Here is a 25573-nt window from a genome sequence, read left to right on the forward strand (position 1 = left end):
TGTGTTTAATGGGCTTGCCAACAACAATATGGATGATCTGAAGATAAATACTGAGATTACTGGTGCTAAAGAAGAACTTCTAAATGACACCAATTTCATCTCTGAGAAAGAGAGTGGTATTCTTAAACCACAAGAGTGTCAAATGTCATTTCAGAAAAACAATACATTGACTCTGCCTGAAGAGCTATCCAGGGACAGATCTGAAAAAGCCTTAAGCGGAGGCCAGTCTACCCTATTTATCCGTGCTGGTGCTCCTACTGTTTCTAGTGAAAAGTTTATCTTGCCTAAAGGAACTGCTGTTAATGGACCAGTTTCACACTCCTTAACTAAGACTTCCATTATGAGTAAAGGCAGCATTTCATTAACCACTGGACAACCCATGAGTCAGCAAACAACAGATTCCTCTTCAACTTTAAAAGTGGCACATGATCTCCAGTTGTCCACAAAAACCACGCCAGAAAAATCAAGCCAACACCAAGTTTTATTTTTGTTGCCTGATGTAGCACAGACTAAAAATCCCACCCATTCCATTAAGAAACCTACCTCTGCTTCAGCTGGTTGTGATAAACAAAAATCAGTAGGGAGTAGTGTGAAGTCAGATAGCACTTTAATAAATCAAGTAGAGGGGTGTGAGGAGAGTGAAAGTTTATTAGCAAAAGATGATTGTGTTAAAACATTAACAGGTATTTCCTCAGGTACAGATGACTTCAGGTCAGGAAATGAGACAAACTGGGATCCACAAAAAGAGTTTATACAGTTTCTTATGACAAATGAAGAAACAATAGAAAAGTCTCCAGTTCATTGTAAAGTAGGCTTAGAGAAAAAGAGAAAAAGAAAAATGGATGTAAGTAAGATAATGCGGTATACTGAGGATTGTTTTAGTGATTCAAATTATATGACCACTAAATCAAAACTATTAAATGTAGAGTTTGTAGAGCAAAGTGAAGAACTACAGATAACAGAACCACAGACATACCCACTGTCAAAAGTGAAGCCTGAATCAGCAGATGAAGACTTAGAAGATGTGGATGCTATCCAACAACTGACTTATAGCCCAGATAAATGTGGAGAAGAGAGTTCACCTGTTCATACAAGCACTTTTCTTTCAAATACTTTAAAAAAGAAATGTGAAGAGAGTGATTCTGAGTCACCTGCTACTTTCAGCACTGAAGAGCCATCATTTTACCCCTGTACAAAGTGCAATGTGAATTTTAGGGAGAAAAAGCACCTCCATAGGCATATGATGTATCATTTAGATGGGAACAGTCACTTTCGTCACCTCAATGTTCCAAGGCCTTATGCTTGTAGAGAATGTGGGCGAACATTTCGAGATCGGAATTCACTTCTGAAGCACATGATTATTCACCAGGAAAGAAGGCAGAAATTAATGGAGGAAATTCGTGAATTAAAAGAACTTCAGGATGAAGGGAGGAGTGCCCGGTTACAGTGCCCACAATGTGTGTTTGGCACCAATTGTCCCAAAACTTTTGTGCAGCATGCTAAAACCCATGAAAAAGATAAAAGGTACTACTGCTGTGAGGAGTGTAACTTCATGGCAGTGACTGAAAATGAATTGGAGTGCCACCGAGGAATTGCTCATGGAGCAGTAGTGAAATGTTCAGTTATTAATTCTGATGTATCTCAGAGAAAAACACAAAAAAAGACTTCTGTGAAAGACCCTTTGACAGAATCATCCAAAAAACCATCTACATATATGTGCAAGTTGTGTGCTTTTACAACATCTGCTAGAAATATTTTAAAAAAACACATGGAATATTTGCATCCATCATCATGCATTGATCCCTTTGGGAGGCAACTACGATTGGAAAAAAAGGGAGACATCCTTGAAGAACCATTAGATTTTGGTAGAACTAAGTCATTAATTAAGGAACAAACATCCACATTTCCAAAGAACTCTGTTTTAAAACAAGATGCAAAACGAACATTTGGATCAGCATCTCAGTCGAGCAGTTTTTCCAAACTCCATAAGAGGACACATAGAGTACAAAAAGCTCGTAAGAGTGTCTCCCAGACAGGTGTAAATGTGTGCAATCAAAATAATTCTCCTCATAAGACTGTTATGATTAAAAACAGCATTGACCAAAAACCTAAGTATTTCCATCAGACAGGGAAACAAAAACCTAGTGTCAAAACAAGTAGTAACTATTTATATAGGCACAAATATGAAAATTATAGGATGATTAAAAAGTCAAGTGATCCATATCCTTTGCATTTAAAAAAGGAAGAGGCCAGTTCTCTACATGTGTTTTCATCATCAGGTAGTTCCCACAATTGTTTCATTATGGATTCTCAGAATCTTGATCCGAAAAGGCCAGAAGATTTCAAAGATTATAGACATGTAGCTGTAAAAAGAGTAATAAATGAATCTAAGATGGAAAGTTCTGTTGCAGCAGAGGATTTAGACTGCTATCCAGATTTTTTGCACAAAATGACTGTTGTTTTGCAGAAGTTAAATTCTGCTGAAAAAAAAGATAGCTATGAAACAGAGGATGATAGTTCCTGGGATAATGTTGAAATGTGTGACTACACTACAGAATCTATTGAAGATGAAGCTTATAGTGATGTTAATCAGGAAAATGTAAATTTCTTCCCTCTTTTTAAAAATAAAGTCGATGGTCAAGAAGTTGGAGAAAACCTTAGTTTTGAGCAAAATGATGGCTTTTATTTTGAATATTATGAAGATGCTGAAACTAGCAATTACTTACATGAGATCCATGATCCTCAACAATTAGAAAATGCTGAAACATCATTGCCAAAGCATAACTCTCTTTTCCATTGGACTGATTTGTCTCTAGAGAAAAAATCTTGTCCATACTGTCCAGCAACATTTGAAACTGGTGTTGGGTTGTCCAATCATGTCCGTGGGCATCTACATAGAGCAGGTTTAAGCTATGAAGCCAGGCATGTTGTTTCTCCAGAGCAAATAGCCACAAGTGACAAAATGCAACACTTCAAAAGGACTGGCACAGGAACGCCGGTGAAAAGAGTTAGAAAAGGTGAGCTTTGGGGTGGGCGGGCAGGGATTGCTGATGTGTACATTACATGGTCAAATGTAGTTGGTATGACAAAGTTTTACTTTGCTTTTGTTTCTGTTTCTGGGAGCAAGCATACTCAAGTTTTCCAATGTAATTGATTTTAGGATAAATAGACTAGGAATCTAAAAAAAGTCTTTGACACATCACATTTTTTTCCCCCTAGCTATAGAGAAGTCTGAATCTGCTTCTGAGCATACTTGTCAGCTCTGTGGAGGTTGGTTTGATACTAAAATTGGGTTATCAAATCATGTGAGAGGACACCTGAAAAGACTTGGAAAAACTAAATGGGATGCTCATAAATCTCCAATCTGTGTTCTAAATGAGATGATGCAAAATGAAGAAAAATATGCAAAAATTTTAAAGACATTGAACAGTCGCCGTATTATTCCCAGACCATTTGTAGCTCAGGAACTTGCATCAATTGATGACTTTTTATTTGAAAATGTTATACCTTTTGAAGCATACCGTAATGGCCTAAAGACTGAAGCTGTATCAGTGTCTGCATCAGGGGAAGAAGGACTGAGCTTCCTAAGTGAATCTGATGAAACAAAAGCAGAACTGTCCAGTGGGAAAAAAAATCAGTCTCTTACACTGATAGAACTTCTGAAAAATAAAAGGTTGGGAGAAGAAAGGAATCCTGATATTTCTCCTCAAAAGATCCATAATCAAACTGCAAGAAAAAGATTTGTTCAGAAATGTGTTCTCCCATTAGATGAAGATGGTCCATTGACGTATCAGCCACAAAAAATGGACTTGTCTGTTCAGTCAGGTAAGAGGAAGTTTATAATATAAAGTGTGTATTAAAAAAAATAAGTGCTTGTTCGAATATATAAAATTTAAAATGTATGCCAGGATCCCCTGTTCCATCTAAGCCTGTCTTTGAAAAGTACTACTGAATGGATAATTATAAAGCATAATTTCAATGCATATTAAAACAAATTAGTGCCCTTCAATAATGAATTATACTTGTACACCAAATCCCTATGAGAATTGGGACAATGGTCTTATTGGTAGAAAATCAATATGTTACTCAAAAGGTATAGCAATGTGACATTATCAGTGTTTGTGTTATCAGGATTAAGCTATGCAGGCCACTGCCCATCCCCTTTTGTCCTTATTAAGCAAAGGAAGAAAAATAAAGCACATCCTTTGAAAAATTGAATGAATTAATGTCTAGAGTATGCTGTGCTATTTCATAGAATCAGAATTTCAATCTCATTTATTTTTGGTTCTAGATCTTAGTGTTATAATGAAATAGAACAGATGGTATTGCTTGGTATATGCACCAGTTATTTCTTCCTTCTAATAGAATATTTTATATATTTTGCCAAATGACATCTGAAGATAAGACAGCCTTACTTTTTTTGGGAAATTTGTTTCATGTCCTACTAAAGTGAATTGTAGAATAGAATAATACATATTGGTCTTCAAATTACTGAAAAACACAGTGTTGAATTTGTTTGCCTGGAGCAGAAATTGGATTCCTTCAATAAATGCAGACCTTATGTTTTAAAAGTTGCTGAAAACTAATTTATCTTATATAGCACTTCTGAAAATAGGTTTTAAATCTACTTTTAATGTTCTCTTAATACTATGTAAAGGGTATCTGCTTTATTAGTTGACTGTATTGACCAAAATAATTTGGTTTCTGAAAAGAAAGTAGGATTTTTTGTTGGTATTATGATGAAGTTGCTGAAACGAATTAAAATATTTTGGTAGAGAACGGATTGTCTGATAACTTAGGAGTTTCCTATTGTTTCAACATCTTTTTTCTTGTGATGACAAAGATGTTAGGTTGTTGTTGATTTATTTAGCACAAAGATTTTAGAAAAAAACTTTAAATCATTAACTTTCATTATTGATTGCGCATCCAAAGTAATGAACATAAAATACCCTGAATAAAATGTTGTGTCTAACAGCTGTTCAGTGGTGTGTTTTGCCACCTTTTCTTCCAGCCTTCATCAGAAGCCTAATTTAGTATTGAGCCATTTACAGTTTTGTGGGTAAAACACTTTAATTACCACTTTGTCAACTAGACTTTTAAATTCTCTTTATTGGTAATGTTGTAAGCTTTGAAACTTCTCAACAGAATTGTGCTATTCAAATCACAAGATTGTATTTTAGGTTTAGGGAATGATCTGTGTAACATAGAAATCTGTAGGAAAGTGATAATAGGTGTTAAATTCAGAGTTGCTGGAGATGTTCAAGGCTTTTCCCTTTTTGAAAGAACAAGGCCTGGCTCTAAATTCTTGTTCCATACCTCATCATAACTAACTTCACTCACCCACCCACCCACTTCTCTGTTAATTTAAACCAGTGCAATAAGTATTTTTCATAAAATTATAGATTCGTAGTCATCAAGAATCTCAGAAGATTAGTCTAATCCAACCCCTTTTTTCAGGAAGTGGTCAAAGAGTTTAGGTGAGTCTCCAAAGTCACACAGAAAAAGTAAATGAAAGAGTAGAGATTTCAAAACAGGCCCCCCCCCCCCCTTCTCTGCTCCAGAGATCAGCACACTATACCCAGCTCCCTCAAACCATCTTTATGGGGTATCTACTTTCCTTTTTTAATTTCGTAAAAGAACTGGATTTTAGTTTTACTTTGAATAAGTATTCCTGTGAAGCTTAGAACACTTTAGAACATTTTAGAATGCTTACAAGTGCAGTTAACCTTTCTGCCCATATAAGTAGTTATGCACAGAAGAAGAGGACAAGACTTTTCGGATACAGGTATGTTTATTATAGATACTTAATAGTAGCAAGTCTTTTGATAAAACCTTTTTTTTCTTACTATACTTACAAATCCAAATATATTTAGTTTTCTTAAGCAGTATCTGAATTTGAATACATACTAAACTTAAACAGCCTTGTAACTTTGTCATAGACCTCTTTTCTCTCCCCAATCGGTTATAGTTTACTTGTTTTGGGTGTCAAGTTAATTGTTGGTTCTGCAACTATCAAAGTTGATTACAATGTTTATAGCTTTCTGCAGTGAATTTAAAATGAGAATAATTTTATTTGCATATTTCAGAGAGATGAATCTGTTTAAATGTCATGTAAATCTGTGAATAGAAAATAAAGCACAATTTTGGGGAAATAAAGCACAAATTTTGGAAATTTGTTTCATAATGTCCTACTAAAATGAATTGTAGAATAGAATAGTACATATTGGTCTTCAAATTACTGAAAAACACAATGTCGATTTTGTTTTCCTGGATCAGAAATTTGATTTCTTCAATAAATGCAGACCTTATGTTTTAAAAGTTGCCTGAAAACTAATTTATCTTAAAATAGGTTTTAAATCTACTTTGAACATTGGTTCACTATTTAAATATGTATGTTTGTGTGTGGATCGATAAATAGATGAATGTCATGTGCTTCATAAGCCTTAAAGTGCTATATCTGTATTATCTATCATTTCTACAAGTTACGTTTTTAAGAAAGTAAAGTATATTAACTTGATTTCTTATTAAAATATTTTCAGATCTGATGATTTCCAAAGACATTCTCTAAAGATATCTATGGATACATATATAGAGACAGATAAATAGATAGATATAGATTTACTAATAAAATATTTGTTATTTGGACTTGGCTTTTAATCCAGCCTTGCAGATACATTTTTTAAACGCTAAATTGCTCAAAATACTGTGCAGATGGAAAATTTGCCACACCTGCACAATACCAATATTGGCTTTTGTAATATGTAGAATGCCATTAACATGTTATTATGGTTGATTAGCTCTTACTCCTTATAATGAAATTGACCTAATTTATTCATTAGTTTAAAGGTGTTCCTTAATATGGATTTTACTGAATGAAGTGGTATACTCAGCTAGTACTCAGAATGGCAAGTTGGATTGCTTCCTGACTTCCCAGTAATCAGAGCTTGTCTCTAACTCAACCACATCTACTCTTTAACTTTTATCTTCTCACTGTCCCTCACTTGGCCTTTTCTTATAATGTCTGAGCTCTCTCCGTTCTGCCTCCAGACATGACATGTCCTTGGGGGAAATCTCTTCCTTCAACATACTCACCCCATGGTCCCCACATTATCCCTGGTTGTAGGAGGTGTCCCTCAGAGAGTAGTGACCAGTAAAGTAATAACTACCACTACTTTTCCCTTTAAATTTGGGTGGGATTATATGAGTCATTTAGTATGAGCAGGTGTGTATAGTTTGTAGCCTGTTTTGCAGATATCAGTTCATTACTTTTTCCTTCCAAATCCAATCTTTTCCAGTCTTCTCTATTTCAGATAAGGGTTACATTATATTTATGGGCATTGAGGTTCAATACTGACCTACAAAATTTACTATCCTTCCTTTCCAGTCTTATCCTACATTATTCTCCCTGTATATTTATGATACAACCAGGCTTGTCTTTTTCCTATTCCTCAAACTCATGGAAAAAATACATCTAAAATAATTCAAACAATGAATAGGAAGTTATAATATCCCTCCATGAAGCAAAATCCTATAAATAAAGCAGTGTGCTGGGTGCAGCTGGGTGGCTTAGTGGACAGAGAGCCAGACCTTGAAACAGGAGGTCCTAGGTTCAAACATGACCTCAGACACTTTCTATAACCCTGTGACCCTGGGCAAGTCACTTGACCCCCATTGCCTAGCCCTTACCCCTCTTCTGCCTTGGAAACAATACACAGTAAGGTAAGGGTTTAAAAAAAAAAAGAGCAATGCTCTATGTTAAATTTTCTTCTGTGCTGAAAACCAGTGACAATTTATTTGCGTGTATTGATTTTACATAATGTCTGGCGAACATGTATATAGGGAAATATAACTCATGGAAAAGCTGATTTGTTCACTGTCTTAGATTGTATATCCTTCAATCAAAAAAAACTGTTGTTAAAAATATTCACCTACTTGGCTAGTCACATTGAGTATATTAACTGAATAATTGCTAACAAACTTTCTACCCAGTTCCATACGACATATACAAGGGTTTTTAAAAAAGTAATGAGGTGTATTCAAATTGTTCTTACCAAAACATCATTAATAATACTTATAAGTTCAAAAAATGTTTGTATCATTAATATATTTCATCTATCTTATCTGTTTTTCTGTTTATGTGTGTTTTATAATATACTTGGTATCGTCACAGTAATACAAAAACAGTTATTAAAAATATACATTTATATCTGTGTTTGTTTATATTTTATTTTCTGAGAGGGTTGTGTGGTTAAGGATCTTTAGAGTGCATTCATCTTAAAGCATCTTCCTGTTCTTTTTTGTTTTTTTCTTAACTTTTGAATCATTGCCTACTCTTTTTCTTTCTTCTGTTTTCCAGTATACTCTTTACTCCTATTCCTAAGATTCAAACTTAGTATTCAGTACACAGATAGTTTCCTTTTGATAATTTTTTTTCTTATGACTTATTTGGTTTTCAGGTGAATAGTATGCATTTTTTTTTTTTTTTTTAGTATTTTGTAGGACTGTTAGGTAGTATAAAAAAGGCATTATAGTGATAGAAAGCAGAAATGGGATATTTCACTCTGTGCATGTTATGCCCATTGGTTCTTTTTACAACGATTTTTAAAAATAGTAGTTTTGGTCTTCTAAAGAGGATGTTGGGATTTAGTTGAGAAATGATGTAATGAAGTTGAAAATGGCATACAATACTAAGACTTAAGAAGAGAACAAAGAATTTTTATGAATATCTGTTGTATTACACTACAAGTGAGTTTAGTGAACTCTTCTATTTTAAGGACTTGAAGCATTTCACCTAAAATGTGCAGGGCAATTTTCTTGAATTTTCTAAATCTGGTTATTCCTTAGGGCTAGTTTTGCAGAAAGGGTTATTGTGACTTTTAAGGAAATTTATGGTGTGAAAAGGGCACTGGACTTAGTCATAAGATTTAATAGGCCTTGTTCTACCACTAATTAATTATATTCCCCAGGGCAAGGCAGTTAACCTGGGATTTTGCTTCCCCTTTTTTGGTAAAATTCATAGGTTAGAATAAATCGTCTCTAAGATTCTTTTTAGCTCTGAATTTTTTATTTTACATCTTTCATTCTACTGCTATAATGGAAATGGTGCTGGATTAGGAGTTTGAAACTCACTTCCAATTGTATCCCACCAATTAGGGGCAATATATCTGTTTCACTGTGGGCAGGTGGTCACTTAACTTCTCTGGATAATCCATTTTCTTTCTTTCATCTTCAATATTATTGCCAACGTTCTTTTCAACTCTAAATTTATGACCCAATTATGAAATAAAAGACTTAAAATAGAAATGTTGGTTGATTTAGAAATCATTGATTTGAAGTATAATTTATCTATAACAGATGATATTTAGATTCTTCCCTATTTTAGTTAGAGGAGAAAGATGGACAAGATTAGGAAGGGGTTAAGTGCAGAGAAGGGGGTCATACCACCCACTCTTACTGGTGAGGATGAGAGACAGGAAGAAACTAAATTCTATGAATTTTAGTAGACTTCCGGTTTTGCTAAGATCTTAACCTATTCAGCTTCAACTGAAATGTATCTTCAACATATTAATGTTTAGATATTTTGCCCATATTTAGCTCATGTGATAATATGATTTTCTTTTAAACTCTGGGATTCATGAATTATTTCTTCCCATAATATTCATTAATCAAGGTTTTAATTGTAAATTAAAAACAAACTATTACAACAAAATGCCCTTGTTTTACTATGTTTTCTAATATAGTAATATGATGTAATAATAATGTAAAACTGATTAAATTATATAAGGTCTCTATCCTTTTACATGGTTGAATAAACTAGACTGTTCAAGTTCACATCCTTTTCTGTTTTTTTGTTGTTGTTGTTGTTTTTTAAAGTAAGAGTTTAAGCCAACAACTTTTAAAAGAACTTGGACTAAATACTGGTTATACAAAATTAAGCAAAAAAAAAAAAATCTGGTTTCAAGGATCTCATGGGGAAGACCACGTGCAAGTAGAAGTGTACAAACAAAATTTTGATAGTGAGAGTATAATGATATATTAGAGATAATGATGTTTAGTTGTTTCCAGTTGTGTCTGACTCATCATGACCCCATTTGGAGTTTTCTTGGCAGAGATATTGGAATTGTTTACCATTTCCTTCTCCAGCTCCTTTGACAGATGATGAAATTAAGGTAGACAGGGTTAAGTGACTTACCCAGGGTCACATAGCTAAGAAGATTAAGTTTGAGCTGGACAAGTTAGATGAATCTTCCCAACTCCAAGCTGCTCTATCAATGTACCACCTACCTGACCTAGAGATAACCTTAGAGCAAAAGTAAATTAAAGTTATTGATACAGTTACGTTCATGTGGTCCACTTGTGTTGGGAACTTGTATATATTGCCTGTTTGCTGCCTAGTCAGTGGGCACTTCTTAGCCCACCAGTGAAGTGCTCTCTTTCATGAAGAGAATAAATCACTGCCTCTTTTTGCTCCCACTGTCTGACTAATTTTGTTTATTTGAGTGAGTAGGATACTTGTCATCATTTTAATCTCACAAATAGTCATTTATTTCTTTTATTGTTTTATTTGTTACTACTGTCTCTAAGCGTTAGAATTTTTTGTGATTCATACTGACATTTTTAAAAAATACTCATTTGAGTAAAGTAATATAGACAGTTGGCCAATTCAGTCTTTTCTAACTTTGAATGTAGGAAATTTCATGAATAATTTCCTACTTTCTCAATTTGTCTATTAACATACTGCCTTTATTATTTTTAAGTGCCTCAATTAAAAGTTTACCCATATCTTTCTATTAATCTTATTGGTTCAGTTTTTGTAGTTCTTGATATTGTGTATTTATAATGTTAGTTTAGTTGATATTCATAAAATTTCTTTTAAAATTACTCCATGGCCTTACTGATATATAATTATTACATAAATCAACCAAGAATAGTATATTAGGTCACTGAGGAATAAGGGCTCCAAGTGCCCAGAACAATCAGTCCACAATGACTCTGGTACTTAGTTTCTTGTTTAGTAGAAAGACTACAATAGACATGATTAATTATCAGGTTTTATTTGGGACTAATAGTACATTGCAGTGTTTTAGAAGTCCAAATGCAAGTTTTTTAGGAACACTGAAGTATTTTACTTGATGTATCACTCTCCTTCATTATGTCCCAAGTTATAGCCTCACTTTGGTTTAGATTCTGGTTATTTTGAGCTTAAGATGAATTATTTCTCACCTCCCTTGGGGTTGTGGAAGGGGCAATCACTTTAAAATTCTTTAAATAGGAAAAAAAAAGCAGGGCAGGCAAAGTAGTGTCACCTTATTAATGTATCATTTACATATAATGCATAATCAAAATGCTTAGTGTGATTTAATGTAGGGTTGGTTGGTTATTAGAATCCCTGGGATATAGAACATATCCCTTCTCTCTGGACTTCCTTATCTGTAAAACGAAGGGTATCGAAAGGGTTTCTGATGTTTCTTTTTTGTTCTAAATCCTTAACAGTATTTGCAGTCTCATACACACATCACTATGCTTAAATCCTGATAATGGCTACATAAGCCAATGTAATTCTTATGCTGTATTTGGTACTTCTTAAGCCAGTTTTATTTTGCTTAATTAGAAAGAACAGGAGGCAGCTGGGTGGCTCAGTAGATTGAGAGTCAGGTCCAGATATAAGAAGTCTTGGGTTCAAATTTGACCTCAGACACTTCTTAGCAGTGTGACCCTGGGTAGGTCACTTAATCCCCATTGCCTAGCCTTACCACTTTTTTGCATTAGATCCAATACACAGTATTGATGCTAAGATGGAAAATAAGGGTTTTAAAAAAAACAACACCTTTGTAACAAACAAATATTAGTCAGGTAAAATAAATTTCTACATTGATCATGTGCAAAAATGAAAATCTTTTTTTGGCTTCTGTTGTTAGCCCCTGCTACTTGAGTTGTTTGACTTTCACTTTCAAATATGTGGTAAACAGCCATGTTTTCATTCCTCTCATATTTGTTTTTTTTTTTAATTAAATGTCAAATTTAATACATTTAAAATAATTTAATATGGGCCAAAAAGAGCATTTCTAAATACAAAGTAGAAGGGGGGGAAAAAGAACTGGTTATGTCTTCAGCTTCAAATCTCTTTCATGTAGGGTCTTTAAAAAAAATAATAAATTGTCCCTCCTTATATGTGTTTCTTTCTGTTTTTATTATTGTATTTTTAAAAGTGCTTCAGAAAAACTCTTTTCTATTTTTATAACCTCAAACCCTTCCTTTCTTGCCAAAAATTTTACTCCCCTGTATCTCTGCCCAATTCAGTCACTGACCCCTTTTCTGTTGGCCACACAAAACATTCTGTCTCCTTACTATGAATTTTCTCTTACTGTCCTCCTGTAGGTTTGAAAACTATTCTTCTTCCTTGTCTTTGCCTCCTGACTTTAAGGGCATAGCCAAAATTCAAAGTTTTCCAAGAAGCGTTTCTAGGTCATCTTTAATACCAGCACTTTTCTACTGAGATTAGCTTCAATTTATCTTATGCATAGTTGTTTGCATGTTGACTATCACAATTTGATTGCAAGTTCTTTGAGGACAGGGACTGTTTTTACCCTTTTTTGTATTCCTGGAGTTTGCAGTGGGTCCCAGTCCATGGGTAGATGCTTAACTAACTTGTCTTGCATTTTCTTCTTGAATATCAAATATGAACAAGTAGTTTGTGTTTTTTTTAATTTAAAAATTTAATATGTAATGCTAGTACTTCCCAACTTATCACTTTAAAGTTTTATTTTCTTATTAGAAATTTGGAACATTTTACCATATGTTGATACCAGTTTAGATTTTTAGGTTGTCCGTTTTGTATTAAGTCTCTCTGTCCTTTTCTTTGTTGTGAAAGATATATTTTTCCCTCAGCTAATTTTCAGAGGAAAGTTATCGAGCAAGGATGTGAAGCTTAAATCATATAGTGGAAGAACTTGCTTTGATGACCCTGATAATAATAAAAAATACCACTTTTGTCCCTGTCTCAATTCAAAACCATCTCCCTGGTTTGATTTTTTAAAATAACCTTCTAGTTGTTCTCTACCTTAGGCCTGACTCCATTTCAATCCATCTAACCGTCACCTGTGAAACATTTTCCTAAAGCACAGGTCATACAATGTCACACACGGGCCTTATTCCATAAACTCAAATGATTTTACTGCCATGATTGGTTGTTCCTTGTGTCTGTAGTTCAATTTCATCTTAACTCCTTGCCTTCCTTAGCCTTCTTTAGGGCTCAGTTCAAATCCCATCTTTTTGCATGAATTTTTCCTTCTTTTGTCTAATGGTACCTTTCACTTACACTTTATATATTTTATATACACATGGTTATTACATATTGTCTTATAGATTTAAATGTGATCTCTTTGACAGTAAATTCCTTATTTTTATGTTTTTGGTTATGTTAATGCTTAGCACAATGCCTGGCATAGAGTAAACATTTAAAACATTCTTTGACTTTTTAAAAACTCAAAAAATTAGGTAAGCACTTAACCAGGCAATATTTTGAAAAATGGACTAAATTTTATTTAGAAAGTTTTATCTGGAATCTATAGGTGAGAAGTTGTATAGGGAGGGATAACGGCTCTTAAGCTTATTCTTATCACAACCATTTTTATTTACATGTGATGATCTAAATTTTTTTAAAGTTTCAGTTAATTTGTAAAATAGGCAACAGTTTTCTTTATTTTGTTTATTATGAAAAATCAGCTTCCACTTTTAATATGTCAGAATACTGTAGTTATTTTGATGTCATTTTCTTTTTTATTTTGTATATTTTGCCCCCCCCCCTTTTTTTTTAAGCCCATACCTTCTGTTTTAGAATCAATAGTAAGTATTGGTTCAAAGGCAGAGGAGAGAAAATGGCTAGACAGTTGGATTTAAGTGACTTGTCCAGAATCACAGAGCTAGGAAGTAACTGAGTTTAGATTTGAACCCAGGACTCCCCGTCTCTAGGCCCAGCTGTCTTTATCTTACTGAGCTACCTAGCTGCCCCACTTAGTATATTTTCAAAATGATCATAATTTTAATTTTATGTTGCTGCATTCTGGATGGAAAGTGAAAAAAGCCAGAAATACAAAGATAAATTTTTTTTGCTTTGTTCAGTGATAGAATTTGTTCTTGTTTTTTATTACACTGCTTACCATACTTCCATTTCTATGTCAGAGTATATAAACATCAGCACTACTATTCTTATCATCACTAATCTGCAGTAGAACTTTTAGATCATTTTTATCAGTTCAAAAAATTAATACAAATATTTAAAGCTGATGTTATTGTTTCTTTTATATTCTTCAACTCTCTTCAGTGGTAATAGGGATGTTGGGGATGGGGAAGAAATAATGAGTTCATTTTGGGATATGTGGAGTTTAAGCTGTCTGTAGGATATTCAGGTCAATATGCTTAATAGGTAGTTGGATTTTAGAAACTGAAGTTCTGCAGAGAGGTTAGGACTAGATGGATTTGAGAATTATTAACACAGAGATGATAACTGAATCCATGAGAACTAAATGAGATCTCCCAGTGAAATAGCAGATATAGAATAGTATAGCATAGCCTAGAACAGAGTGTGCTGTGAGTCACCCATCATTAGTGATCAAGACGTGGCTGAAATCCTGGTAATAGAGACTTGAGAAAGTAGGAGAGAGGAAACAAGTGTCTTGAAAACCTAGGGAGAATTCTCAAGGAGCAAAGGGTAATGAGCTGTGTTAAAAGCTGTAGAGAGGTTTAGAAGGAAGAACATTGATTAGAATTTGGTAGTTAAGAGATCACTGGTGACTTTGACAACAAGAGTTGCAGAAGAATAATGTAAGTCAGATTGTTGAGTGTTAAGAAAGTGAAAGGAGAGTTTTTATTAGTTGTCTTCTCAAAGTGTTTAGGCACAAAAAGGCAGAAGAGACATGAAATAACTGAAATGGAAAGATCAAGTAAGGGATATTTGGGCATTGAGGAGACAAGGGCGTGATATTAGGGAGTAGAAAAGTCAGTAGACAGGGAGAAGAAATCAAAGATAGGAGGTTAAGAGTGGGAACAATAAAAGGGATAACCTATTAGTTTTTCTTTGGGAAGGAGAATGGTCATTTTGCCTTGTGAATGGGATGGAAGAAAAGTTAGTAGCAGAAAGCATCTGTGATGAGGAGGGGAGAAAAGGAAGCTTTTTTCAAAGGCCTTCACTTTTTTTTAGTAAAATATGAGGCATAGTTTTCAGCTGAGATGGCTGAGCATGGCCAAGGGAGGTTTCAGAAGGACTGAAAAAGTTTGAAAGAGCAAGTATGGTGAGTAAGGGAGTATTTTAATTAGGGAAGTGTAGAAGGATTGCCTAGCAACAGTGAAGGCTCAGTTTAGGTTATATAACATAAATTTGTAGTGGATTCAGCCAGAAGAATTAAAGAGTGAAGGCAGCAGATGGTGGGCTGACTTGGCAGAGCACAGGTGGTGATATAAAGGGACAAAGGATTCATTTGGTTAGTGTAGAGTTGGAACTGGTTCACTGAGGGGTCAAATGGAGAAAGTGTCTAATGCAGGTGTAATGATCTGCAAGAGAACTGAGGGGGTCAAGAGATTAGAGGTCACATGTGGATGAAGAGCATGCAGGTTTGATACTGGAAGGTAGAGGTTTGGAAAGTCAATAGACTGCTCATATAAAGAAAGTTCATGAGCACAGAGATATTGCATTTGTAGTTGATGGCAAGATTAAAGGTATGATTGCCTGAAATTTTTGTGTGTGACTGCCTAGGTGGAAAAGTAGGTAAGGGCAGCGATTAGGTTTAAGAAATAGGAAGTTAGGGTTTTTAAGGGAGTATGTTGAAGTCCCCTACTCAGAGGAAGAGTTCAGGAGAAAGAGATTCTGTGAGCCAGTCAATGAACTCACTGAGAAAAAAAATTGAACATGTCCTAGAGGTCTATTGGACAAACAGCTACCAGGATTTTGATTGGGTAAGAGATGTGGAATATATGAATTTGAAGGATTAGGAGGAAAACCTAGAGAATCTCACAGCATTGTAACATACTTTTTCATCACTCTAAAATTTTTTTGAACTAAATTCTGTATGTCTGTTCTATCACTTCCCTACTTAGTGAATTCATGCAAAACATTTCTGTATTAGTCACATTTCAGTGAAAAGCAGGAAAAGTAAAGTAAGAAAATAATACTTGGATTTGCCTTCAGAATTAATCAGTTTTCTTCTCTGGAACTATATGGCATTTTTCCATTATGAGTCATTTGAAGTTATTTTGGATCATTGTATTGGTCAGAGTAGCCAGGTCTTTCCATAGTTGATCATCATTACAGCATTGCTATTACTTCGTACAATGATCTTTAGGTTCTTCTCACTTCACTTTTTATCATTTCATATAGGTCTCACCATGGTTTTTTTTGGAAACTACCCCTCTTGTTATTTTGCATAGTACAATAGTGCTCCATCACCGCCATATGCCACAACTTGTTTAGTCGTTCCCCAATTAACGAGCATCTCCTGGAATTCTAATTTTTTGCCTCCACAAAAAACTACTATTTTTGTTCATATAAGTCCTTTTCTTTTTCCTTTGATCTCTTTGGGATACAGTCTTTATAATGTTATGCTAGATCAAAAGGGATGCTCAGTTTTAAAGCTCATTGGGCATGGTTCCAAATTGTTCTCTAGAATGGACTAGTTCACTACTCCACCAGCAGTTTATTTTTCACTTATCTTCTCTAGCATTTGTCATTTCTGATAGGTATGAAGGTGGTAGCTGGTATGTTTTAATGTGTGTATTTCTCATCAGTAGTGATTTAGAACAATTTTTTCTGTGAGTGACTGTAGGTAGCTTTGATTTCTTCTGAAAACTGCTTGTTTATATCCTTTAAGCATTTATTAAAGAATGTCTCATTTTTAAAAAATTGATTCTGTTCCCTATATATTTGAGAAATTAAACTTTCATCAGAGAAACATTTTTTAATTTTTAAATTTTTTTATATTGTCTGTTATGTTTTATTTTGGTAAAATGTAATTTTCACAATTATCTTTTAAAATTTGGTTTCTTTTTGCTTTTTTCTGAGTTCACAATTAGCTACCTCTACCTTTTTTAACTTCAACTAAAGATTCTGTTTCAGCCCATTATTTTAATTAACTGTGTATGTTTCTTCTAAGCAACATATTGTTGGATACTGGTTTCCAATCCATCATGTCATCTGTTTCTGTTTTATAGATGAGTTCATTTTATGCACTTTCACATTTATGATTACTATGTGTTTCACTCCATCCTATTTTCCCCCTCTGTTTATTCTTCTCTCTTCCTTTTTATCATAAACTTCTTCTAAAGCCTGCTTCATCATTCTTTCCTTTATTCCTGTTTCATCATTCTTTCCCTTAATCTCTCCTCCCTTTTATCGTTCTTTTCCCCTTCGATTTACCTATTTAGTAAAACAGATTTCTATGCCCATCTGAGTGTATATTGTAATATTCCCTCTTTGAATGACTTAAGGGAGATACAAGTATTAACCTCAACACTCCCCTCCCATTTGCCCCTTAGCTATATAAAAGCTCTTCCTTGTGTCTTTTATGAGAGAAAAATTTCCCCGTTCTACCATTTCCTTTTCTCTCTCTTCTCATTCCTTCTCCTCCTCCTCTTCCTCTCCTCCCACTCCTCTCCCTAACTACTTTTCTCCTCCTTCCACTTTTTCTGCTGCTGCTTCTTCCTCCTCCTCCGCCTTCCCAACATAATGGGCACATATCTGTCCTATGCCTTCTAACTGCTCTAATAATGAGTTCTTAGGAGTTCCACATATCGTCTTCCCATATAGGAACGCAAATAGATTAACTATTAAGTCTCTTATGATTGCTCTATCATATTTACTTTTTTTTTTATTTTCTAGAATCTTGTGTTTGAATGTCATATTTTCTCTGGTCTTTTCATCAGGAATCCCTGAAAGTTCTCTCTTTCATTAAATATCTATTCCTCCCTCTTCCCCTCAAAAAGATTATACTCAGTTTTGCTGGGTTATACTTATTCTAATTCTTAATTCCTTTGCTTTCTGGAGTAACCCATTTTGCCCTCCATTTAAAAAAATTTTTTTAAAACCCTTACCTTTTGTCTTGGAGTCAATACTGTGTATTGGCTCCAAGGCAGAAGAGTGGTAAGGGCTAGGCAATGGGGGAGTCAAGTGACTTGCCCAGGGTGACACAGCTGGGAAGTGTCTGAGGCCAGATTTGAACCTAGAACCTCCTGTCTCTAGGCCTGACTCTCAATCCACTGAGCTATCGATCTCCCCCCCGCCCTCCATTCTTTTATCATGGAACCTACTAAATTTTGTGGAATCATCATGATTGTGACTCCATACCATATGAATTATTTTTTTCTGAATACTTAAAATATTTTCTCCTTCACCTGGGAGCTCTAGAATTTGACTATAATATTCCTACGATTTATTTATTTTGAGATCTCTTTCAGGAAGTGATTGGTAGATTCCATTTTTATTTTATTCTCAGATAAAAAGATATTTAGGTAGTTTTCCTTTATAATTTCTTAAATATAATGCATTGATCCTTTTTTTTATCATTACTATCATATAGTACAAAAATTCTTCTTGATCTACTTATTGTTGATCTATTTTCCAGGTCAGTTATTTTTTCCAGTGAGCTATATTTCACATTTCCTTTTTTTTTTCTTTTTTTGACTTTAGTTTTATTATTTGTTGATGTCTCATAGTAATTGGCTTTCATTTGACCAGTTCTAATTTTAAATTTATTTTCTTCAGTGAAATTTTATTCCTCCTTTTCCATTTGGCTATTTCTGCTTTTTATGGATTTCTTCTCCAGTAGATTTTTGTGCCTCTTTTGTCATTTGGCCAATTTTATTTTTTAAGATATTATTTTCTTTAGTATTTTTAAAACTTCTTTTACCAAGTTATTAATTCTCTTTTCGTAATTTTCTTGTATCATTCTCATTTCTTTTCCCAGTTTTCCTCTGACCCTTTTATTTCTTTTTTTAACTCTTCCAAGAGTTTTTATTGGGGTTGGGTCTAATTAGCATTTTTCTTTAAAACTTTTATTGTAGGTGTTTTCACGTTATTTGAGTCTATCTTGATCTTTCCTTCTACTATAGTAGCTTTATAGTAGCTTTTCATGGTCATAGTTTTTTTTAGTGTGTGTATGTGGGGTTTCGTTTATATGCTAATTTTTTCCATCTGTTTCTTTTCTTTGAACTAAAATTTGGTTCTTTTTACCTTGGGCTTTTTCATGCTACTGTTTTCATAGCTAGTTCTCAGGGTCTGTAAGTTTACTATGCTTCCAAGTTTGTGTGATCCCAGTCCCCTGCTCACCTCAGCTCTATTAGTGTACCTCTTTGCTGATCAGAAGGAACTGATGATGAGAAAACATCCCAGAATTTTCCCCTACATATTTAGTATTTTATCATCTGAGTTTCTATAACCTAGATTCTAGTTGTTTATTTTTACTTTAATGCTCCATTGAATTCTATTTCATTACGTATAAGAAATGAGAACATGAATAAGTGACGTCAATATAGAGCTAGTGACTAAAATGAAACAATCGATGGTGGTTTTCAGTTTTACTAAATTATATTTTCTTTTTCAAAAAAAGTTTAATTAATTAATTTAGAGTATTTTCCCATGGTTACATGATTCATGCTCTTTCCTCCCCTTCCCCCCCTCCTCCCTCCCATAGCCAACAAGCAATTCCACCGGGTTTTACATGTATCATTGACCAAGACCTATTTCCGTATTATTACTTACAATGGAGTTATTGTTTAGAATCTACATCCCCAATCACATCCTCATTGAACCATGTAATCAACTAAATGCTTTTCTTCTGTGTTTCTACACTCCCACAATTCTTTCTCTAGATATGTGGAATTTGACAATTGTTGATAATTTTATCTTTGGTGACTTTTGAAGTATAGTGAAATTTTGGAGGCTAGATTGTGTTTGATAACCTCCCTCCCTTACACACACACACACACACACACACACACACACACACACACACACACACACACGATCTAGTCATTCTTGTGTGTATTGTTTTATCTTCCTGTTTTTCAGTCATTTTCTTGAGTCTGAACATTCACTAGTTTTCTTCTATCTGATGTTCTCTTGGTTCTACTCATTTTATTCTTTATTACTTCATGTAGAACTTTCCACATTTAAAGAAAAATTAACCTACTAATTGTTTCTTCCATCACAATAAATCTACTCATTCTTGACTTTTCTTACCTAGAACCTCTGGGAGGGTAGCTGAAGAAAAACTATGAGGGGAAGATGGAGGAGGGAGGTTTCCTCCCTTCTTTACTCTGTAATATAGCTTTTGCTTAAAAGGAATGGTGTTAGAATTACCAGTCAGATCATATCTAAAGTCCAGTAATAATGGTTTTTCTTTCTGTTCCTTTCCTTATTGTGCTGTTTATTCTTTCTTAATGAGCCTGTGGAAAATCCATTAGGGAAAAATCAAAGTTATAAACTAACTTTTTCTTTTCTTTCCTTCCTCTACCCTTCCATGTGTGTTAATCTTGATTCCTTAAGAGTTATGAAATAAAATTTTTATCTAAAAATACTACAAAGGAATAACTTAGGTAAAAAAAAAGATAAGTAAACTACCTCCTCTTTCTTCATACCTCCATGTAGAACTAAAGTATCAGTGTTTTTATTAATTAAATATTAATTATGATAAGGAATTAAATCTAATTTTTCTTTATAATCTGAAATTGTCCTTTTTCAAACAATTAATTTTCTCCCATTTTCATGTGAAAACAATATTTACCAGCTTTTAAAAAGGTTGAGTTCCAAATTCTCCCCCATACCTCTCTGAGATAGTATGCAATTTGATACAAGCTATGCATATGTGATCATGTAAAACATATTCATGTTTATCATGTGGAAGATGCATCATTTTAAAAAAAATCTCACCAAGAAAATAAATTGAAAAACAGTATGCTTCAATTTAACTTTCAGACTCCATCAGTTCTTTCTGTGGAGGTGGATAGAATTTTTATCATGATTCTTTTGGAATTGTCTTGGATCATTGATTATATTTCTAAGAATAGCTACGTCACTCACACTTGATCATTGTACGATATTGTTGTTACTAATGTTCTGGTTCTGCTCACTTTAAATCTTTATAGATTTTTCTGAAATCGTCCTCCTTATTATTTCTTTATAGCACAATAGTATTGCTTCACAGTCATGTATCAGTGCTTGTTCAGCCAGCCCTCATTTGATGTACAGCCCTTCCGTTTTTTGTAGTTTGCCACCACAAAAGAACTACTCTAAAAATTTTCATACATAGAGATCCTTCTCTGCATGTGTCTCCTTGTGTGTCCTCCCTTCCCCCCCCCCCCCTTTTTTTTTTTTTTTTTTTTTTGGTCTTTTTAGGAGACTGATCTAGTAATGATATTGCTGGATTTTCATGGCCAGGATTTTATAGTCCTTTGGGAATAGTTCCAAATTGCTCTGCAGAATGGTTGGATTAGTTCACAGCTCCATAAATAGTGAATTAGTCTACCAATTTTCCTATATCATCTCTAACATTTTACATTTCTTATTTCTGTCATATTAGCCAATCAGCTGGGAAGTGATATCTCAAGAGTTGTTTTGATTTGCATTTGAGTGGCATAAAAATTTCCTTCTTTAAACAAACTGTAATTGGAGAGCAGAAAGTGTGATAAGGCAGCAGTTTTTATTTTTTTTCATGAAAGTTGGCAAAATGCTCTAATGGCAAAGTGTGAGCGAGTAAGCTAGGTTTCAATATACAAAAGAAAGAATTATGTATCCTCCCCAATAATCTCCAGAGATTAAAAGTAACTGATTTGTGTCATTGCCTTTGAATTTAGAAGCCTTTGTATTTTCTCAGGCTGCCTTGTCCTGCTGTCAATAACCTCTTCCCAGACTTGTCCTGGAATTTTTAAAAAATAAATGACCAAATATTTTTTGTGATTTAAACATTATTGCTAACTTGACTTTTAATTGAAACAAGTCAAATGTTTCATCTGGGAAAGCTATTGGATCCATTTCACGTACATTTTTCTAATTAGTAGTGATTTAGAGTATTTTTTTTCCATATGATAGTTTTGATTTCTTCTTAAAATTGTTCATATCCTTTAACTATCAATTGGGAGTGACTTATATTTATCAATTGGCGGTCACTTATTCATTTAAATTTGAATCGTTCTCTCTATATTTGAGGAATAAGCTCTTTATCAGAGACACTTGCTGTTAAAAAATTTCTCCCAATTTTCTGTTTCTCTTCTAATTTTGACTGCATTGGTTTTTTTTTGTACAAATTTTTTTTGTACAAAATTCTTTTAATTTCATATTATCAAAATATTCATTTTACATCTCATAATTTTCTGTCTTTTGTTTAAGCAGAAATTCTACCCTTATAATAAGTGGATCTGACAGACAGATTATTCCATTTCAGTATTTTTATATTTATATCATGTACTTATATTGACCTTATTTTGTTAAATGGTGTGAGATACTTTTCTCTACCTAGTTTCTGCCAAATTGTTTAGGTTTAAAATAACTGCAGACAGTCTAAAATACCTGAGTCTTCCTGCCATCATAACCCCAGGAACTATATGACTATTTTTCACACAAAAAGGGCTTATGTGTACAATTGGAAAAATAATCATTGCTCATGGGTAGACTGAGTCAATATTATAAAAATGACAGTTCTTTGTAAATTAATTTTAATTAATCAGTGCCATACCAATATGACTACCAAAAGATTATTTTTCAGAACTAGAAAATTTGATAATTTTTCAGAGAATTATGGGATTCATCAAATGTAATATGAATCATATTGCAATGGTATTTGTTCACTGATTGTAACTTTTATTAGAAAGAAGATATAATAAGATTAGTCTTACTAAGATAATGGGCTAAATAAATGACTCACTGATATTAGCTTTTTAAAATTGTTTTTATCATATAACTTTGATTAGAAAATTCCATGTATGAATAATTATTACTTGGAAATGTCTGAAAAAGTTTATTTTGTAAATAATTTGTCATTGTGGTATGATTAAATAAGTAATGTAGTTTGTGTTTTCTTGAAGAAAGCAAAACAGACTTTTTATTAATACATATAGAATGTACTATAAGAAATGTTTGATTTTTATAAATAAGGGGTATTGAATTATTTATTTTCTCTTTTTTAGCCATTGACAGTAAACAAAAGAAGTCAAGATCAAGATCAGGAAGTAAGAAAAAAGTATTGCCATTATCTCATGGTGCTGATGATATTTACATTCTGCGATGCAGGTATGCTTTTACTTTGTTCTGCCAATTAAAATTTTTAATGTAGATAAATGATTTATAAAGAAAAAGGATCCTCTCAAAAGAATTAATAAGGACACTATATAAAGTTTCTGAGTATAAAAAAAGAGGGGGAAATACTTTGTTTTTGAATTTGTCATTAACTTTTGGATGATTGGATCTCAGAATATACTTGCTAATAAAGTTATATTATAAATGGAAGTCAGGTTTCTCAACTATGTCCTAAATCTTCACTAAATGCATACTATTTCTAAAATATTGTGGATAGATAGAAATTATAACCTATTTCATCTACACTTGAATTATAGTCAAACCTTGGAACTACGACTTAGAATATTGTTGGATTTATTTTTACATATTTTGAAATGTATTCTATATTCTAATATAAGATGGTGGAATCATCTTTTTATACTTCACTCCCATCCCCAGTTTCTTGAATATCCTTTCCTATGTTCTGCCCCCTGAAAATGATGGAAAGTATGAACTCTTGAGGTGTTGGGTATTGAAATTCTATTTTGTTTAGCATGTGGTGAGGTTCTGTCCCATTACCCCTTTAGATATAATTCAGAGTGGTCATTTGTCTTTCTTATGTTTGTGACAGTTGTCTTTTAGAAGTAGAGTGAACTAAAGTGTCAGTTTAAAAGTACTATGAAGCATTATCTTCTTTAATATTAACCAGTGCAAAAGTAATGTCTTCAAATGATCCTATTGCATTTTCAATCTTTTACTTCACTATTTGTTCATTTATCATATCTTTATTACATTATAATTTCTTTGAGGAAATACTTGTAGGCATTTTTCATCTTTGCATCCCTAGCACATCTTAGAATAGTTTCCTTTATAGAATTAAATTTTTTTAGCTAATTTCTATCTTCTGAAACTCCCTTGTTCCGTAAACTGAGAATAGTGTTGGTAGTATAGCTTTTGCTAAATGTAGTCTCAAAGTGGAGTTCAAGATACTTTGTTAAATCCTTCCTACTGTGCCTTCATGTTTATTTAGAAACCATTTGGGTTTTGATTTTCTTAATGCAGTATATAGTCTTTGGTTTGATTATACTTTACTTTAAGGTGAAGGTAATTGATATTGTTGATGAATCTATTTTGAATTTTGTACACACAGGTTTTGTGGCCTAGTCTTTCGAGGACCCTTGTCTGTTCAGGAAGACTGGATCAAGCACTTACAGCGACATATTGTGAATGCTAATCTTCCACGGACTGGAGCGGGCATGGTGGAAGTCACATCACTACTTAAAAAACCTGCTTCCATTACAGAAACTTCATTTTCTTTATTGATGGCAGAAGCAGCATCATAGAACAAGGAAACCTTTTGAATAACAAATTTGAATTGGATGTAAATTTGAAATACTTTGTCATTTTTTAAAAAAAAGTTGCTACATTAAATTATCTGTTTATAAATCCTAAAGCAGGAAAACGGGGAAAGTGAATTACAGTGACATCAGAGCAAATTGAGTACTTTTAAAGCAGTTACAGTAAGTAGTCTTTATATTTTACATAGAGTGGAAGATGTGTTTTTAAGGTTTACTAAGTTTTTGTCAGTTAACTAACTGTGTTCGATATTAATAACAAGATCATTACACGTAAACAGCCATTTATCAATTGTTGCACATTGGTACTTAGAGACAGACTTTATTGAAAAATTATGTTCTCTGCAGTGTTATCTGAATCAAGGCTCTGTTTTCCCCCTAAAAAGAGACTTGCATAGTAAAATAAGATATATTTTGTTTGTATGTATGTAGTGTTTTGTACAATACCAGGAACTGCTAACTAAATTCACTCAATTTAGGGCATTAAATATCATGTATGTTCAAGAGACTGTTCACTCAAATAGGGCAATGAGTACTATTATTCTATCTAGATGTGTAAGTGTTTTTTAAAAAAATCACATGAAAAAGGTTTTTTTTTTGTACTAAAAGTGGAGGGAGATTTGTTTAAACAAATATTTCTAAAAGAAATATGTACATAGTACTGGAAATTATTTGTGGTAAGGAAATATTCTTTACTCCAGTTGCATTTCTCAGACAATAAAGTGGTGCATCCATGCTACCTCCTACTTTGTCAACAAAGATGCTATTTACCCTTTACATTTTTGTATCATAATAGATTAAAATCTAACTCTTTATTGCAAGACATCCTTTTGTTAACAGACTTGTTTCTTTTTTGATGTTTTACTTAAAATTTGACTTGCTTACGAGACGGTTTTGCCTCTTTACTACTTTATTTAACACTGTAGAAATGTACTACTAATAATAAATGCTGTTCACTACA

General features: G+C 33.4%; 1 protein-coding gene across 1 annotated transcript; it reads left to right on the forward strand.

The window, feature by feature from the left end:
* Window positions 1-25573, forward strand: ZNF644 (zinc finger protein 644). Its single transcript, XM_044676625.1, has 5 exons — window positions 1-2263; window positions 2315-3017; window positions 3220-3825; window positions 23170-23272; window positions 24408-25573. Exons 1-5 carry the CDS (start codon window positions 29-31, stop codon window positions 24598-24600), a joined length of 3840 nt encoding a protein of 1279 aa, XP_044532560.1. The 5' UTR covers window positions 1-28; the 3' UTR covers window positions 24601-25573.

Source organism: Gracilinanus agilis, chromosome 4, assembly GCF_016433145.1.
Source record: "Gracilinanus agilis isolate LMUSP501 chromosome 4, AgileGrace, whole genome shotgun sequence".
NCBI classification, from domain to species: domain Eukaryota; kingdom Metazoa; phylum Chordata; class Mammalia; order Didelphimorphia; family Didelphidae; genus Gracilinanus; species Gracilinanus agilis.

Coding starts and splice junctions, on each gene's coding strand:
- ZNF644 (XM_044676625.1), top strand. CDS start 29: ATGGATGATCTGAAGATAAATACTGAGATTACTGGTGCTAAAGAAGAA. Junction 3,018..3,219: donor GGTGAAAAGAGTTAGAAAAG/GTGAGCTTTGGG, acceptor TTTTCCCCCTAG/CTATAGAGAAGTCTGAATCT. Junction 3,826..23,169: donor GGACTTGTCTGTTCAGTCAG/GTAAGAGGAAGT, acceptor TCTCTTTTTTAG/CCATTGACAGTAAACAAAAG.